General features: G+C 32.4%; 4 protein-coding genes across 4 annotated transcripts; 1 reads left to right on the top strand and 3 right to left on the bottom strand.

Moving 5' to 3' along the window:
* Positions 1-1,992: 1,992 nt before the first annotated feature.
* Positions 1,993-3,021, bottom strand: LOC131645909 (uncharacterized). Its single transcript, XM_058916101.1, has 2 exons — positions 2,865-3,021; positions 1,993-2,533 (listed from the first exon to the last, which is right to left on the bottom strand). Exon 2 carries the CDS (start codon positions 2,529-2,531, stop codon positions 2,187-2,189), a length of 345 nt encoding a protein of 114 aa, XP_058772084.1. The 5' UTR covers positions 2,532-2,533; positions 2,865-3,021; the 3' UTR covers positions 1,993-2,186.
* A 6,330-nt stretch (positions 3,022-9,351) lies between these two features.
* Positions 9,352-11,236, top strand: LOC131648578 (WAT1-related protein At3g30340-like; the record flags this gene model as incomplete). The annotated part of the gene is made up of 6 exons (XM_058918325.1): positions 9,352-9,569; positions 9,660-9,716; positions 9,807-9,923; positions 10,016-10,418; positions 10,749-10,900; positions 10,987-11,236. Coding segments are annotated over 6 exons (1,068 nt in total), but the record flags the coding sequence as incomplete, so codon positions are not given.
* Positions 11,237-11,508: 272 nt separating this feature from the next.
* LOC131648577 (dolichyl-diphosphooligosaccharide--protein glycosyltransferase subunit STT3A-like) lies at positions 11,509-13,722 on the bottom strand. Its single transcript, XM_058918324.1, has 3 exons — positions 13,702-13,722; positions 12,562-12,705; positions 11,509-11,733 (listed from the first exon to the last, which is right to left on the bottom strand). The coding sequence occupies exons 1-3, from the start codon at positions 13,720-13,722 to the stop codon at positions 11,524-11,526; spliced, it is 375 nt and encodes a 124-aa protein (XP_058774307.1). The 3' UTR covers positions 11,509-11,523.
* LOC131649227 (dolichyl-diphosphooligosaccharide--protein glycosyltransferase subunit STT3A-like) lies at positions 13,628-17,963 on the bottom strand. Its single transcript, XM_058918988.1, has 11 exons — positions 17,161-17,963; positions 16,987-17,067; positions 16,770-16,901; positions 16,444-16,671; positions 15,920-16,063; positions 14,915-15,101; positions 14,744-14,841; positions 14,522-14,601; positions 14,346-14,433; positions 13,943-14,032; positions 13,628-13,841 (listed from the first exon to the last, which is right to left on the bottom strand). The coding sequence occupies exons 1-11, from the start codon at positions 17,314-17,316 to the stop codon at positions 13,785-13,787; spliced, it is 1,341 nt and encodes a 446-aa protein (XP_058774971.1). The 5' UTR covers positions 17,317-17,963; the 3' UTR covers positions 13,628-13,784.
* Positions 17,964-18,061: the final 98 nt, after the last annotated feature.

The following is an 18,061-nucleotide window of genomic DNA, read 5'->3' as shown; positions in this document are numbered from 1 at the left end:
CCACTCTCAATTAAACTTGATTATGAGAGTTTATAATTAAAATGCCTTCAACCCTTTTGTTGTATTGACAACAAAGTAAATCCAACTTGAAAACAATTGAAGCAAGAACTATTCTATGAAATTAACTTTTATCATCCATCTAAGCTTTGTTACTTATAAAAGTGGTTGTCTACCACTATTAATGACAAGCTTACCAAATCAAGTTCAATAATGTAGATTATATATTGTCCATCGAAGGTTTAGTGTTACACCTATCATTCTTTGAGCTATTCAAGAAGATTGTGACTATATGCAATATCAATGTCTGAATCAAAGATTGTGTGATTTTATGATTGTAGTCACCTCTTTTGATATATTGTGCACATTAAATATTGTGCACATTTAAAGCCCTTAAAAATCATACTTCTTCCCTTAAACTTCTAGGCCTTTCTCTCTTGGATGATTCATAACACAAATATCTTTTCCCTCTCTTATCAAATATTTTCAAACCCTTAGATCTAATTTTGATTAATAGCCGGTTTTAACAATCCCACATTTTAGTATAATTTTCTTTTTTTAGTTTTTAAAAAGAACACGAACTTTTAAAGTTTTTGGTGTTAAAAAAGAATACATTACCTATTTTTAAAATATTATAAATATCATTAAGCTCTAAAAAAAACTTATTTGGTTATGTTTTACCAACAATATTTATTCATTAACATATTCCATAACATTTGTTGTTATACCCAAGTTTATCTAAAAAATGTCTTTAAATTTATTCAAAAATTCGCCATTACACTATTCCCTTTCTTCCCTTCCTCTCTTCATTGCATTTGAATTTCTATTGAATAGAGTCTATTCTTCCCTTTTACTCCACATGTTTAGTGTGCCATTTTTTCAACATGTTTAGTGTGCCATTTTTTCATTGTCTTATAAGTGAACTACATTATCCTGAAATGAATTTACAAAGACAAGACATTCATCAATTAAGTTAACAACCGACGTAAATTTAATTTACCTCTCAATTTATGATATGTTTGATTTAAAGTTTTTAACATGTTTGATGAATGTCCAATAGAATTGTTGATCCTTTTAAAATTAATTCTATTTGAAATTATAATTTATAATTTTTGAATTTAAACATTATTCTTACATAAAAATTTACTGTTCAATTTACTTTTAATCTGAATCAAATTTATAAAATCAAATTACTCAAAATCAGTTTTACTTTTAATCTGAATCAAATTTATAAAATCAAATTACTCAAAATCAGTTTTCTTCACCGCGGAACCAAAGACTCTTTTAATGACTTATGTAATCTATGGCTGGTGAATATTTTTCCTCAAACTATGCTGATTTTTAAAAACCAAAATCATTTTCATCCATAGACCTGATTTTCATTTCATCCGTGATGTCCCCAAAATCAAAATCAATTTTCTCAATTCCCATACTCAACAAATCCTCCTTTTCCCCTTCAATCCCCATACTTAACTCCTATACCCAAGTTATATTCAAGAACAAGCAACAATAAATTGACACAAATTAAAATCCTTACTTCCATTTGAGAAAAGAAAACAGGGACTGAACACCTTCCCCCAGCAAGGCAGCATATTAGCACAACAAACTAGTAGTGTATTTCTAGTAACCAAATTAACAAGTGATGCTCTACTGATATAATGCCATTCCATTACAGTAACAATCTCCCCGGTGCAGGATAGGCTATGATAAAAGAAACTTGATTACTAGTTGAAAAAAGAGATTCTCTAACAAGAATTGTTTAACTTCATACATAAAACTACCACAACATCATTCACTAGATAGTAGACAAACTAAATTCAGCCTATGTTAGCTTTGCTATGCATAGCTAATCCCAAATCCGGATAAAATGATAGGGGTGTGTTATACAGTCAACAACCAATGTAAAACTTGGTTGAATCTCTTGACATAAATCAACTACGAATTAATGTATTCGCTTTTCAACTCAATCAACCGCTCCGAAGAAGATAAACACCATTAGATCAAAACAAATATCATCTTATATAACATTGTTAAAAAGAAACACGAGCTCGGGTTTAACATCAGTGATCTTATTTTCGACCAAAACAATACAGAACATCTCATTCTTCATACTCTTCATTCGCAAAGACAACATTCAACAAAGACGATCTCTTCCATATACAACAAACAAAACACATAAAAACCACAACTCAAAGCAACTTAACACCAGCCTCCCTCAGAGAATCAATAACCGCTTTTACCTTTCCGTGATACCGCTGTTCTCTCTTGAAGTGAACAGCAACCGCAGGAATGTCCTTAAGCGAAAGACGCTCCGCAAGTAACTTCCCGATCTTCGCAGCGGCAGCAACATCGCGAGTAGTTTCCAATGTCGATCTTAAGGCTTTCTCCTGCGAGCTTGCGGAAGAAGCTACGGTAGCAGTTGGAGTGTGGATCACTTGAGCAGTGACGTACTTGTTTGTGAAATGCATCTTCAAAACATAGGGTTTGAGAAAATTTATAATCCTTGGAGGCCTTATCGGAGGTGGAATAACCATATCTGTTTTGCAATGTAATCAAAGTTGAAATCAGAATATAGTTTACGCATAACAGAATCAGATAGAATCAGATATAATGCAAGAAATGAACAAACTATCGAATTTCTGTGATTGGAATGAATAATCCTAAACCCTAGGTAGTTAATTGCGGTTAATAGTGGCGCAATTGCGACGGTGTGGAGGAGAGCGGCCGGTTCCGGCGACAGCGCATCACTGTCGCCGCTGCCTCGGATTCGTTTAACGATAACGAAACGGCGTGAGTGGCTGCCGTCGTGGAGATTTGGGGCGGCTATAGTAAAAAATATTGAAATGAAAGAATGTGGAGAGAGAAACCTGAAGAGTCACGGCGGAAGGAGGAGGAAAGTGACGGAGGAGTGAAGGATGAATAAGCGGCGTGTGGTTGAATTACAGTGGTGGCGGCTTGGCTAGGTTAAATGCGAAAGAAGAACTCAATTAAAACCCAATCTGGTGAAAATTCTTCAAAATGTTCAAAATATCTTATATATTTATATATAAATGCAAGGTTGTCATGATGGCAACCCTAGCCATGTGTCATCATGATAATAACTCTTGGCAACCTTTGACACATGTCACTCTAATATCAATCCTAATTCTACTTTTTTAAAAATTGATTTTACATTAATAATTATTAATAAAAACTTTAATTATAAATACAAACTCTAAAAATAAATAATAATTATTATAATATTTATAATAATATAATAATAATAATAATAATAATATTAAACCACCCGTATTAATAATAATAAATTATATAATATCTAACTAATAATAATATTAAAAATAATAATAATAATATATTCAATTAGCACTATTATATCTTATTATTCTAATTCTCATTTTTTATACAAAAAGTCTTTAATTCTCCAATAATAATAATAATAATAATAATAATAATAATAATAATAATAATAATAATAATAATAATAATAATAAAAATTATAAATATATATTTAATTTAAATATAAATATCAAATAAGTTTTGTTTAAAAAAACTGTCAAATAAATATGTTATAAATATAATTTATATCCCATTTAACATTCTTTAATGTATTAAATCTCATTGCAATGTTAAAAAATTATGCTGTCATCTAATAGAATTCTCATCAATTTGAGGGATTAGTCATTGTAATTATCCCATTTTTTCGTATTATTTTCTCTTAGTTTTTCTTTCCACTCATTCATTTTACCTTATAATTTTTATAGGTAAATTTTTTTATAGATTTTAAAAAAAAATGAATTATAAAAAAATGGATGTTATATTGAAGAATACTTGCATAATATGATAAAGATCTCTTTCAACTTAATCGTAGATTTTTTATTCAAAATAAATCCTAACCACACATCAATGTTAAATTTTTTGAGAAAATTTAATCATCTACTACAATATCGGATCAAAGCATTAGTCCCTGAAGTTAACTAATGTTTTTTTCTATTATTATTTTTCAATAATTCATTTTACCATTTAGTTTTTCTTTTTCAGTGATTACATTATTATTAAACAATATAATTATTTATCACGGACTAATATATACAATATATAATTAATCAATAATCATGTAATTTGTTTTTAACGTTCCACTATTATCCCACCTCTACTATATATTTCTTTATGCTAACATAAGAATTAAACTTTTGAATGTTAGGTTGAGACTATTTTAAGGTCATATCTTCATTAGGGGTGATCGCGGTGCGGTTTGGGCAGTTTTGACGAAAAAAATCATCCGAACCGCAAGAGAAAAAATCGTGCGGTTTGGTTTGGTTCGGTTGGCTTTTAAAAAAAATCTGAACCAAACCAAACCAACCTAATGCGGTTTGGTTCGGTGCGGTTGGTTCGGTTTTTTAGAAATATTTTATTGAACCATTCATATACATATAGATGATAACATAACTTTGTATTTAGACATTCATACACTATTAAATAACAACAAAACCCGTCATATTTTGACAATAACTTTCTATTTAATATGTAAAAATTAAATTAGACAAAAGTGGAATAATAAACATAAAATAATAGTATAAAACAATATAAAAATTATTAGAATGAAACAAAAAAATAGAAGATACGAGAGATTAGTGAAGGTGAAAAAGAAAAAACAAAAGAGTTGAGAGATTAGAGAAGAAGATGTGCGATAAAAACGAAACTGAAATAGGGAACATTTGCCTAAAAATGAGAAGGTGAAAAAGAAAGAATATAAGAGAGTAGAGATTATAGAAAAAGAGGGAAGATGTATGTGGCAAAGAAGACGCGATAATGCTATTAGAGATTTGAGAAGATCGGGACTAAAATCATGTGTAAGGATGAGAAAATTGTTCGTAATCATAAGGTTAAGGTATTATAGATTTAAATTTGGGTTGGATGTGAGTTAAGTAAAAGTTAGGTTGTAACATAATGCGGTTTGATTCGGTTTGGTTCGGTTTATAAAATACAAACCGCAAACCAAACCGAACCATGCGGTTTTGTTAAAAGATGACCCAAACTAATCCAAACCAAATGCGGTTTTTTGCGGTTTCGGTTTGGTTTGGTTTGGTTTGCGGTTTTCTATTGGGTTGGTTTGGATTTGATCACCCCTAATCTTCATCTTCATTTTCTCTTATATTTTGTTTTCATTTCATTAAAAAAATCACATTATATCATAATAAAACTACGGTAATATTCTTTTCACCTTACTCCTACGCTTTTTCCTTTTTCAATCTATATTTTACTTATTGTCTTACAATTGATATTTTTTATATTAAAAATATGATTAACAAATTATTAAGAGCAAATTATACAAACTTTTCCGTGCATCGCACGGGCAAACTACTAGTAAATTAGAAATAATGAGAATTTTCAACGGAATGAATTAGTTTTTAATGACCGGCATCAAATAAAAATATATTATTTTCATATAAATAATTTAAAATTTTCAGTTTTACATAACGGATACGGATTACGTGTTTGTGATTGTCATTACTCATTCATTAAGAATGTAAAATTAATTTAGATTAGTTCATATTTTTTTTTATAAATTTTTCAAAAAGTTGATAATAAAGGAATTATTAACTCCAAATTGAAATAAAATAAAGGAAATGAAATAAAATCAACTTAATTTTTCTTTTATAATTCAATTAGAGTTTAAAGATAGTGCACCGTCTGTGTAAAACAGTTTTACACATACAACCAATTAAAATATTTTAATTTGTCATATAATTTCACTTTTTTAAAATTAAAAATGAGATTTATATTGATGCATGTCTATCAAGTGCATTTCATTTTTTCTCATTCAACTAGTAATATTTTTTGCATATTTTTAAAATATTTAGGTAGTTATAATTTAAAATATTTTTATTAATAATAATTATTTCCGAATAATAAAAATTTATTAACTCCTAATAACTCTTTGTTACTCACTATTATCAAACAAACAATTACTTATATTCTATTAAAAATGTATATTTATATGAAATATGTTCTTTCCTGTTGAACAGGTGGTCAGCAACGGTAGGCTTGATCTTCAGTGATAGTTGAGAGAAAAAAGGGTTGAAAGAACGAAGAGGTACAACATAAAGTATTAGATTTTGGGTGAGAGAAATGAGTTACCTTGCTCTCTAGAGGTAGAGAGCTATTTATAATGGTCTCTTTCGATTGGATCCCCATTTCCGTGGGCTTGGGCGCTATTTGCGGCCCAGAATATAGGAGACTATTAGACTGGATTCCGATTGGTCGTGCTCGGGGGAACTAGTCGTTGCCGAGGACGGGATCTCCGCGTGCTCGGTTGATCACCAGTCGTGCTCAGCAGAAAGGGATGTGTTTTTGCTTGTGGACAGTGTGTTGGACCAATGCGTATTGAGTCAAGGAGTGGATTGAACCAATTGAAATAATTGGGATAGTCCAAAACAAAATATATACTCATTATTATTAAAATAGTGTTCTTATTAACTCTTTATTATTCACTATTATTAAAATAATTAGGTATATTTTCTCATTCAAAATAATTATTTATATTAACTATTTAATGGTATAGTTTTATGTTAAATAATATATATATATATATATATATATATATATATATATATATATATATATATATATATATATTATTCTGGACTGGGCCAAGATTCGGCTCAATCTATTTTCGGCCCACTTAACCTTAGAGGTCCAAAGCATCTCTGAACCCATAAAGGGCAAACAGTGCTCGTCTCCTCGAGGACCCGACGGCACTGGAGCAAGCTATCTGGTGTCCGGCATGAGTGCTCCCTGCGAGCACCCTGCATGACGAGGACCTACCTCCTCACCTAGACCCAAGCATGTCAAGCGTGCTCCCCGCGAGCACCTGCTCCTCCGAGGACCCTTCTCCTCGTAGGGTTCCTTCACATCCAACCCCCCTGTATAACACAGAATCCACGTAGTCCCTAAAAGCTCGCGTCTCCCTTGAACTTCGGAGTGGTTGACCAGGACGGAGAGCACTCACGCATCTCCGATATTTCCACCTAGGAAATCTGGCAATCTCCTAATTAGGCCTGGGAATCCAGCCTAGTAGCGAGATCATGGCCCAGCACTGGGGGCTATAAATACCCTCTTTCACTAGAGGGTCAGGTATTCATTCTCTTCTAACCTTTAGCTCGTACTTGCACTCTGATTGCTCATCTTCTTAATTTAGCATCGGAGTAACTTGAAGGTACACCCCCTCCACTTCTCAAAGATCCAGTTTCGTGCAGGTCTTGACGATCCATCTGATCAGGTACGATTATATATATATATATATATATATATATATATATATATATATATATATATATATATATATATATATATATATATATATATATATATATATATATATATAAACATTGTTTTCATATAAATAATTTTCAATTTTCAATTTTAAATGGTCATGAGCGTTTGCAAAAAAAAAAAAATCCAAGGCAGTGGATTAATTTGACTCTTCCACTAAAATGTTGAGCTTGACTCATTTCCTTTTGTATAACAAATCGAAGATTCTAGATATTATTATTATTCCCTCAAATCTCTTATCTCGAACTTGCATTCGCTATTGAACTTGAAGGTTTAAACGACATGCCATCTCTCTCCAATTTGGGGATTAAGAACATCACGAAGGGCAACAATTAGTATGGTTGAGGTGTTTAGCCACTTGCGAAGGCATCTTGACTTTTTAGGAGCCATATAGGTATGGTAAGGAAAAAATTAAGATGGATATGAAAAATGTGAAAAAATGGAAAACATGTGTTAAAGGGTGAAAACAAAGTGGATTAACATAAGTGAAACAAGTGAAAACATCCTTGCTTTTATAAGGCTTCATCTTAATCAAGTCAGGACCAACACAAATCGCAGCATCATCAGATGTACAACGACGATTGCAATAAATATTTGTCCCAAATGAATTTGAGTATTCCCACATCATAATAATTTTTTTTAAAATGAAATAGTCAATTTTATCAAATCTATAATTAGTAACTAACTTTAACAAACATTAACATACATTAAAAATAATAAATTAAAATAATCCTAAAATTATTCACATATATCTCAAATAATAAAATACAAACTAAAATATTAATGTATTAATTAAACAATTAATATTCTAAATCATAGAAAATATTTCTAAATTATCAACCACGTCAAATTTTGGGATGGATACTATCTTTTAAAATAGTAAAAACACAAACTTAAATTTGAACTCAATCAAAGAGAATTTTCATCGTCACACACAAAAGACAAATTTGGACAGATATATACGAATACGAGTTTTGTTGTCATGTCTAATCTCAAATTTGTTTTAAATAACACTAAACAAAACAAAAAATGGTAATGATAGGAGTCAAACCCTCGACTTCGAAGTCTTAGTGGCTTAATTTTCATACAAAATCTACATCAAAAAATATTTATACAAAACTAATTACTTGAAAATATTTTACCTACTTCATAAAATATAAATTTTGGGGTGTTTGGGGTAACATGATCACCCCTTGTCCCAAATGTAACTCCACCCTTAATAGGGGCTAATAAATTCTGAATTTGCAAAACTTAGAGACTATGTTGAAAATCTAAATACAATTTAAGGAGCAAATGTGCATATTCACTGCTTTTCATTCCATGTGAAAAAAGTGCAGAAATCATATACCCAAAGTATCAAGGAGAAACTACTCTTGCTTATATATTTACATATCTTATGTGATGAAACTAAATACATTTAACCATATTTTCCATGCCAATAATTTGCATTCCATTCAAAGAGAACCTTTCAACTTTCTGCTACCTTCTATCTTCTGTCATGATTTGACATTTTGTTCTTACAAGTAATATAAAACTAGGTTCCAATTAAAGCATGGAAACAGTAACCTAAAGGAGTTGGAAACAAGAATGTCATATGTGTCTCTACTTTCTACTTTCTAATTTCTAATGATGCATACAAGTCACAACCACTTGGAAATTTCGTCAAAAGAATAAGAAGCTAATGGTTCTAAGAACAGTAACATAACATCCTTTCATTACTTTGGATTATATTCATTCATAAAAGAATATAGTTATTCTGATATCAATTGAGAAAGGTATATATTTATAATGTATATAAAACGTGGTTTTATTAGCACTGCTTTACTTCAGTAAGCTTATAACTCGAGCAAGGGAATAGTAGTAAGGGAATGAGAAAAATATGGCTAAAAGAGTCACCAAGTAGAATCTCTAAAAAGTGTTGATGCGACGGAGGAATGTTAATCATGTTGGTTCTATGAGGTTAATAACTCCTCTATATATTGAAGAAAACAACTTGCATCAAACCATTCCTTCCAAAACTAACAACAAACTACGAATTTGAAAGAGGGGATTTTCAAGATGCAATGCCATGTATTGTGCAAGCCAGTTACTACCTTGATTATAGTTAACTTAGCTCTTGCTTTTGTCAATTTACTTCTCAAAATGGTTCTCAATGAAGGAATGGACTACATGTCAATTGTAACATATCGACAAGCAATTTCATTCGTCTTCATGACACCTATTGCATGGTTCTATGAAGGGTATTCGTCCTTTGGTGTTTGGTTGGTACAACTTATTTATAACTTGTTTGGGCCTATATATTGAAGCAGTTTTCAAATTTTTTTTTACAGGAAACACAAACTGGAGGCTCGCATAATATGTCTCCTTTTTCTATCTGCTCTTGTCGGGTATGAATTATCGGGACGGAAGAACACGCTTATAGTTCTGTGCTAATACTATAGTTATCAAATAAATAACATTCTATGAATGCCTTTCAGAGTAACACTTCCCCAATACCTGTTTCTTCTTGGACTTGGGTATACATCTGCTACAGTCTCATGTGCATTCCTCAACATGGTACCTGTATTTACATTCATCATGTCACTTCCATTTGGGTAAGTTAAACAAAAAGACATAATTACTTGATTGCGGTATTAATATAACTACAATAAATTTTCAATTAATTACCAGATTGAAAATTTTTTAGGATAGAGAAGGTGAACTTGAAAATCAAGAGTGGCAAAGCCAAAACCTTGGGAGCAATTGTGTGTATTGGTGGAGTTTTGTTGTTAGCCTTTTATAAAGGAATTCCCTTGAACAACCCACAATCTCAACACATAGCACATAGAGATACAAATGGGCCACCAGCTGCAAAGTTAGAGAAATGGATTGTAGGATCAATACTTCTGACTGCAGGTTGCATTTTGTGGTCTTCATGGTTTGTTCTACAAGCAAAGATTAGCAAAAAGTATCCATATCAATACTCTAGCACTGCTATTTTGTCACTTTTTGCTACTATTCAATCAACAATATTAACTTTGGTCATCAAGGGAAAGAATGGCTCATGGATCGTCAAAGGAAAGCTAGAAATAGTGTGTGTAATATATTCTGTAAGTATGCTCTTTGCGATGAAATGAAATACACACATCATGTACAAGGTTTTCAAAAGGATTTGGGTGCAGTAAAAAATCGCACGATTTCACGCAGCCAGGACATCATGGTCGTTGGATCAAGATTGGATAGTCAGATTTCAAGCATGATAGAGTTGCAAAAAAGTCAATTCTTTCCTTTCTGCATCGTCTGATCTTGATTGAAATACCACCCATGTGCTGACTGCGTGAATTATTGATTGCAGCAATTCAAATCCTTTTCAAAACTAATTGTGAAGTTCATGACTAAATATAGAAATCTTAGAACTCAAAATATTTATGTGATCTTAGGGATTGGTGGGATCGGGGTTGTGCTATGTCGCAATGTCATGGTGTGTCAAGCAAAGGGGTCCAGTTTTTACTGCAGCATTTACCCCTCTTTTACAAATATTCGTAGCTGTTCTCGATTTCTCAATACTAAAGGAGGAAATATACTTGGGAAGGTTGATTTCTTTTTTCACTCTTCTATGATTTCCACACCTTTTCTTTCTTCCATTGCACCTAATGAATCCCTAACTGCTACAAGCAGTATTGCAGGATCTGCCTTGGTTATTGTTGGCATGTATATTCTTTTATGGGGAAAAAGTATTGAGGAAGAGCAATATGTCATGAAGGATACACAAGGAAATCAAGATGTAGAATGTCAATGATAATTCCACCAATCACAACATAAATGAACAATTGATGTACTATACTCTGCGACATGAGTGTAAACTCTTCGTTTAATTTTTATATTTCTACAAAAAAAAAAAAACTGATGTACAAAAGTTGTTTCACAAAAGCATGTGGAATGGTATAACCGTATAAGGTATTTTTAATATTTTCATTTCAAAAGCATAATGGACAGCCCTCGTCAATACTAGCATGATTTTATTTTAAATTTGCTACAATCAATACCGTATGTAGATTCTATCGATTCACACAGGCATCTCCAACAGAACTAAAGACATCAACATCAGATTTGTGATGCAAGGATATATAGGCACCGAACAATATTTGCTAGTCATAGTTAATTCTCCTAGCTATACCTTTTTGAGTTTTCTGGTATGAAAGGTCAGGGGTCAAATCAATATGAAAAATAAAGCTGACCTCCAAAGACAACAAGAACATATTTGACATCCAAAGAGTGGAACATTTCCCAAGCAGCCTTTTCTGGAGAAGACATTGCAGTACCAACAGTAGCAATATGCGTGTTATTCCAGGTATTATTGTCAACAATAACAGTTCGGTTAGCCATTGCAGTTGTTTGATATCCGTAATCCCACCAAGAAGCCACCTACAAGAAATTTTGAATAGTAAGATTTAACTTTTGTTTTCTTTTAATTGGAAGTGGGGGGATTAATCTTATTGAGGATAACAATTTAGAAACTTACGCCATAAACTATCCATTTGACTTGAGTGATCGAGTATATCATGGATTCAACATTAAACAATGTTAAATATTACTAAATATGAAAGGGTTGATAAGCCTACCTATGAAGATCTTCCCACGAGGTCATAAATTTTACTATTCTGATAACTAAAACGCATCAAAGAGTGTGGTACTAGTGATTCAAATATAATGATTGATACATTCTACTCGTCAACTAGCCACACACAAAAATGAGAAAGGAATCAAAATGTTAGTGGGACCAATTGTTTTTTTACAAGCTAGGGATAATGCCCCAAATTAATACAAAACATCAAGTAAGCCATCTCTAGTCTTAATGGCATTTCACAATCCATGATATCAAACTATTGAAAATACAAAATAGTGAAATTTCATCATCTGCAGCCTCAATGGCAACTAGCTCAACCTACAGTGGCATCCCCGATCACATCACATCACATTTTGTATATTTGAATGTACGTTGCAAAAAAAATGTTAAATTTTAAGACATAAATTTCAAGATTGAAATCAACAAAATCATGCGGTCTTATGCAGATAGAAAATCATTAATCAGTATGTCGAACTTGACAGACAAGAGACACTGATAGTTCATTCCAAAGTGTCCCTCTTTAAAAAACAGCTCATACCAAAGTGTTACAACACAGATTATAAAGTTCTTACAGACGCAAATTCATATGTTTCAGCAGAAAAATATGGAAATGCCGTGAAACTTACTTTATCATCTACTTCTGTGTTATGACTCAACCAAGCATAAGCCTCTCTAAAATCATCAAAAACATGAAGCCCGTCGTGTGAATGTGATGTTAGGACGATAGAAGGGGCTGAATAAGCTTCTGCTGCTGCCCATACACTGTGAACCTACAGAAGAGATCAAGATAATGAGGTCACTGTAAACATTAAGAAAGATTTTTTTATTGACATACACTGCAGCATGAGGATGCCTTGTTGACTGTTTTCAGAAAGACAATAACAAAATATCAATAAAAGATGACATTTTAGACCTAATTGTGTACTAACCAGCACCGATTTAACAAACAACCAGGAATTTATCTAAAAGTAAAAGTAAATTGTGAAGTAATAATAAAGAAATACATTAAGTTAAATAAAAAGGAATAACTAAATATTAAATACCTAATAAATGTGTGTTAAGTTCTATCCCTTATTTTCATTTGTAGTAGTATGCAAAAAATATGGTCTGCTAAATAAAATTATTTGAGCAGCAACAGCTTGAATATGGCAGTGAAAAATTGTTGGAAATCAAAGAATGTGGGGATGAAGAGAAAAAGAAACCTTAAGGGCTTTCAAGATTGAATGAGAATCTCAAAACTGACAATGAAAAGAGGTTTTGCAGAAGACTGCGGATGGAAGGTGGTTCTGGTTTGATGATGCAAGGTGGAAAGTATCACTCTAATACCATGTTGAAAATTAGAAGGATAAGGAGAAGAAGGTGAAAAGGAAGCTTGAGAGTTTAATGATTGAGACAAAAATCTCTTGGGGAACAATATGAAAAGATAATGAAAGGTGATACATTTGCTCTATTTAGAGCCTTATTGATGACAAACCAAGTGCAAGAAACTAGTTAATGATCTCTAACAAACTTAACATGCATCGAGATTCATTTATCCATTTCATCGGGAACAATAAATACCATTAACTAATTCAGGATTTTCTAGATTTCAACCCTAAAAGAGAAATGCCAAGAATATTTATATCAACGAAATTTGCTCAAAAGCATCTTAATCCTAAAAATGAGATCTTCCCAGTTCAGTCCAAAAAGATGTAATTCCAAAAATTGTTTATCATTTGATACTCAAGAGATTGTAACTAACAATGCCTGCAAAATCTCTCCATGACCTTTCTATTAGCTGTATACATGTGTACATGAAGTGCATACTAATAAATATGCTTACCAACTAATAAATAAACGGAAAACTAAACTAAAAAGGGTTCCTTTTTAGTCCTTTCCTTTTTGAGACAGTTTTTGGGGTTGATTTCTGCAAAACATAAGACGAGAGACCAGTTATGTCTAGCTGAAGTTATTTCCAATCAAATATTAACAAGGAATCTAAGTAGATGAAAAGAATTATATTCTTACAGATTTTGTTTTTTTAATCTTTCCCCGAATCCTGTTCTTTGGAGGTTTCAACTTGTATAACCGCACCATCCAATGGTGGGTTGTGAACACCTGAATGCATTTAAGTGACTTACATCAGAAAACCAAAACAAGCACTGAAAAGAATATTAGAAAGAATGATTGCTGTGATGAATATAACAACAAAATATGCCAGCATAGATAAACACTTGGTAAATTATCAGATATTGTAGAACAGATACCATGATCGGTTCAGTATGTGAATTCATCTTGCCACACACTAAGTATAAATTAATTTCAGTATCATCATATATTTTAGACAGCCAGACAAAACTCATAATAGATTAATTTCATATTACCCTCCCTCCCTAAGTGCACAGAGCAGACTAATAAAAAATAATCTGACCTCTTCAAAATGCGTAAGTTTGAAATGTTTCTTTCCAATCTCTGTCCGCCTCACTCTGTCAAATGCTTTACCGTCTGTCTCCACAAATCTGTAGCAAACCAATGTAGAGGGTAGTTAAGCAGCCTAACAGTTGAAAACAGATAATTTTTTAAAGCCAATTTTACAATGAAACTGACCTGTAATATGAAAGCTTATACATGAGGGAGTTAAGCATTGTTGGTGTGGCCATAGAATCAATTCGATATTGGCCATCCCTCTTTTGAAGAAGTTGAAAACAAAGAAGGGTTAACACTACTAATAAGCTGAGCAATTAATGAAAGCAGCTAGAGTATCGTCTGTTTTAGAAAATCATATATCGATGCCCAGATTAAACAGCCAAAATTTCAAGTATGACTTACCAAGTAATCAGGTTCCTTTATGTGAGGGAATACACCCCCTCCAATACGAACCATCCACAGGAACTTATTAATATCATCACTGGGATACCCCACCAATCCTAATAATAAGCACGGAGCAACAAATCAGAAGAGAATGACTTTGATAATCCGAATATGAAAAAAGAAGCTGACCTCCAAAGACAACAAGAACATATTTGACATCCAAAGAGTGGAAAATTTCCCAAGCAGCCTTTTCTGGAGAAGACATTGCAGTACCAACAGTAGCAATATGCGTGTTATTCCAGGTATTATTGTCAACGATAACAGTTCGGTTAGCCATTGCAGTTGTTTGATATCCGTAATCCCACCAAGAAGCCACCTACAAGAAATTTTGAGAAGTAAATTTAACTTTTGTTTTTCTTTTAATTGGAAGTGGGGGAGTAATCTTATGGAGGATAACAATTTAGAAACTTAAGCCATAAACTATCCATTTGACTTGAGTGATCGAATATATCATGGATTCAACATTAAACAATGTTAAATATTATTAAATACTAAAGGGTTGATAAGCCTACCTATGAAGATCTTCCCACGAGTTCATAAATTTTAATATTCTGATAACTAGAACGCGTCAAAGAGTGTAGTACTAGTGATTCAAATATAATGATTGATAATTTCTACTCAACAACTAGCCACACACAAAAATGAGAAAGGAATCAAAATGTTAGTGGGACCAATTGTTTTTTTACAAGCTAGGGATAATGCCCCAAATTAATACAAAACATCAAGTAAGCCATCTCTAGTCTAATGGCATTTCACAATCCATAATATCAAACTATAGAAAATACAAAATAGTGAAATTTCATCATCTGCAGCCTCAATGGCAACTTGCTCAACCTACAGTGGCATCACCGATCACATCACATTTTGTATATTTGAATGTACGTTGCAAAAAAAATGTTAAATTTTAAGACATCTATTTCAAGATTAGAATCAACAAAATCATGCAGTCTTATGCAGATAGAAGATCATTAATCAGTATGTCGAACTTGACAGACAAGAGACACTGATAGTTCATTCCAAAGTGTCCCTCTTTAAAAACAGTACATACCAAAGTGTTACAACAGATTATAAAGTTCTTACAGAAGCAAATTCATATGTTTCAGCAGAAAAATATGGAAATGCCGTGAAACTTACTTTATCATCTACTTCTGTGTTATGACTCAACCAAGCATAAGCCTCTCTAAAATCATCAAAAACATGAAGCCCGTCGTGTGAATGTGATGTTAGGACGATAGAAGGGGCTGAATAAGCTTCTGCTGCTGCCCATACACTGTGAACCTACAGGAGAGATCAAGATAATAAGGTCACTGTAAACATCAAGAAAGATTTTTTTATTGACATACACTGCACCATGAGGATGCCTTGTTGACTGTTTTCAGAAAGACAATAACAAAATATCAATAAAAGATGACATTATAGACCTAATTGTGTACAAACCAGCACCGATTTAACAAACAACCAGGAATTTATCTAAAAATAAAAGTAAATTGTGAAGTAATAATAAAGAAATACATTAAGTTAAATAAAAAGGAATAACTAATATTAAATTCCTAGTGGGGAACAAAAACATATATTGAAAAGTAAAAGATAATTTGAAAATATTATGGTTCAGAAACCTAGTTAACTTCAAATGAATGACGGGATGATTTGGAAATTACCACATAGAAGGCACCCAACAATATAAGTAAGACAATAGCAATAATGGATGTTTCCAGAGGTAAAACCGAAAGCCTTTTCTTAATTTGTGACTTGCTAGGAGGCTTTTCCACAGGTTCCTTTTCCTTCCTCTTGCTCTTTTTTGAGGTCCGTTCCTTAGGTGTGTCCTCAGTTTTATCAGTCTCCACAGTATCATCTGGCACAACACTTTCAGAACTGGCACCTCCAGCCTTGATAATCAAAAGCACAATTTGAACAAGGATAACTCATTGAGTGACTAAAAGGAAGCAATGTCAAATCTGATGACAATTAAAGAACAAATGCTTACATCAATATGAGAATCAACTGAGAGACTGGGTAGCTGAAATTTAATTGATCTAGTGAAAACATCGAAAGCTTGAGAAAGAGCAATTCCAGACAAGATGCAAGCCGCTGGAGCAAGCACAAGCATCAGGCGAACCTGATATTTGATGATATTGGGTAGTCAATAAAATGAAATAAAAAATGCTATAAGTTGAAATACTGCAGTCCCAATAGTTCCATACCATGACACCAGAAAAATACACCGATGTAACAATATAATGTATCACAAAAGAGCTAGCATCAGATACAGGCGAAAAGCAAGCCTGCAACAGTAAGAACCAACATGACTAAGTTAAGAGCTTCTCAGAATACTATGAGAAAATCAAACAAAAGACCTTTTCAGCAAGAGAACTCACGATAATGCCAGCTGGAACCAGAAACGCCAAGACATTGATGTCCATAAAGTAAGAAGGCCAAGTTGGCGGCTGATGCTCACTAACACTAGCAATGATTAGTATGTACTTGCTTGCATAAATACTGAAACCCAACAAATGAATTGATAAATACTTCATAATTTAGGTCACACACATAATAATTAGATAATTAGCTTTAAGAGATTGCATGTGTATGAGTAATTAACAACAGAGTTAACAAAGGATGTAATGTAAGAAACAATAGAGCCTTTTTCCACTAGGTGGAGTAAGCTACTTTACAACTTTTTTGCACAGAAAATGATATCAGCTTAATTTGATCAAAATATATTGTATCCATTCACCACAATTAAAAAAAACTCCATCTCTCTTGCTTCGCAAATTCACTGTGAAAGTTCAACTTCCATCCTTCTGTAGTATCTAGTATCTACAACCAGTTTAAGATTTCACCTACCTAGTATGGATTCTTCAAATAGTCAAAAACAAATACTTTTTAATTAGTGCAAGATCATCTGGAGTCTGTCAAATTAAGACTTATGAATATTGTTCAAATTTGATAGGTTTTATATCCCCCAAAAAAAAAGTACTTAAAGGAGATGTAAAGCATAGTATTTTGGCAAGTTGACAGAGTGGTGCTTCTAAAGCTCAAAACAAACCTTTACAAACACCCTAAAACCAACAATTTTGCACCAACAAGGGCGCAGATTTAAGTCCTTAAGTTTTCTGGTATGAAAGGTCAGGGGTCGAATCAATGGATGCCTACTAGTTTCAACTAAGATATTTTCTACCACATTTGAAATAATCAGAACCACTATTTTAATTGATGCCCCTCGGTTTGGAGTAGGAAAGAGGCTAATTTAATTTCCTTTGATGTAAATTCTTAATT

Source organism: Vicia villosa, linkage group LG2, assembly GCF_029867415.1.
Source record: "Vicia villosa cultivar HV-30 ecotype Madison, WI linkage group LG2, Vvil1.0, whole genome shotgun sequence".
NCBI classification, from domain to species: Eukaryota; Viridiplantae; Streptophyta; class Magnoliopsida; order Fabales; family Fabaceae; genus Vicia; species Vicia villosa.
This window is presented reverse-complemented; position numbering and strand designations above follow the sequence as displayed.

Coding starts and splice junctions, on each gene's coding strand:
- LOC131649227 (XM_058918988.1), bottom strand. CDS start 17,316: ATGAAGTATTTATCAATTCATTTGTTGGGTTTCAGTATTTATGCAAGC. Junction 16,064..16,443: donor TGTTGGGTGCCTTCTATGTG/GTAATTTCCAAA, acceptor TCTCTCCTGTAG/GTTCACAGTGTATGGGCAGC. Junction 14,033..14,345: donor AACTTACGCATTTTGAAGAG/GTCAGATTATTT, acceptor AAATGCATTCAG/GTGTTCACAACCCACCATTG.
- LOC131648577 (XM_058918324.1), bottom strand. CDS start 13,722: ATGTATACAGCTAATAGAAAG. Junction 12,706..13,701: donor TGTATACAGCTAATAGAAAG/GTCATGGAGAGA, acceptor TCTCTTCTGTAG/GTTCACAGTGTATGGGCAGC. Junction 11,734..12,561: donor ACACAGAAGTAGATGATAAA/GTAAGTTTCACG, acceptor AATTTCTTGTAG/GTGGCTTCTTGGTGGGATTA.
- LOC131645909 (XM_058916101.1), bottom strand. CDS start 2,531: ATGGTTATTCCACCTCCGATAAGGCCTCCAAGGATTATAAATTTTCTC.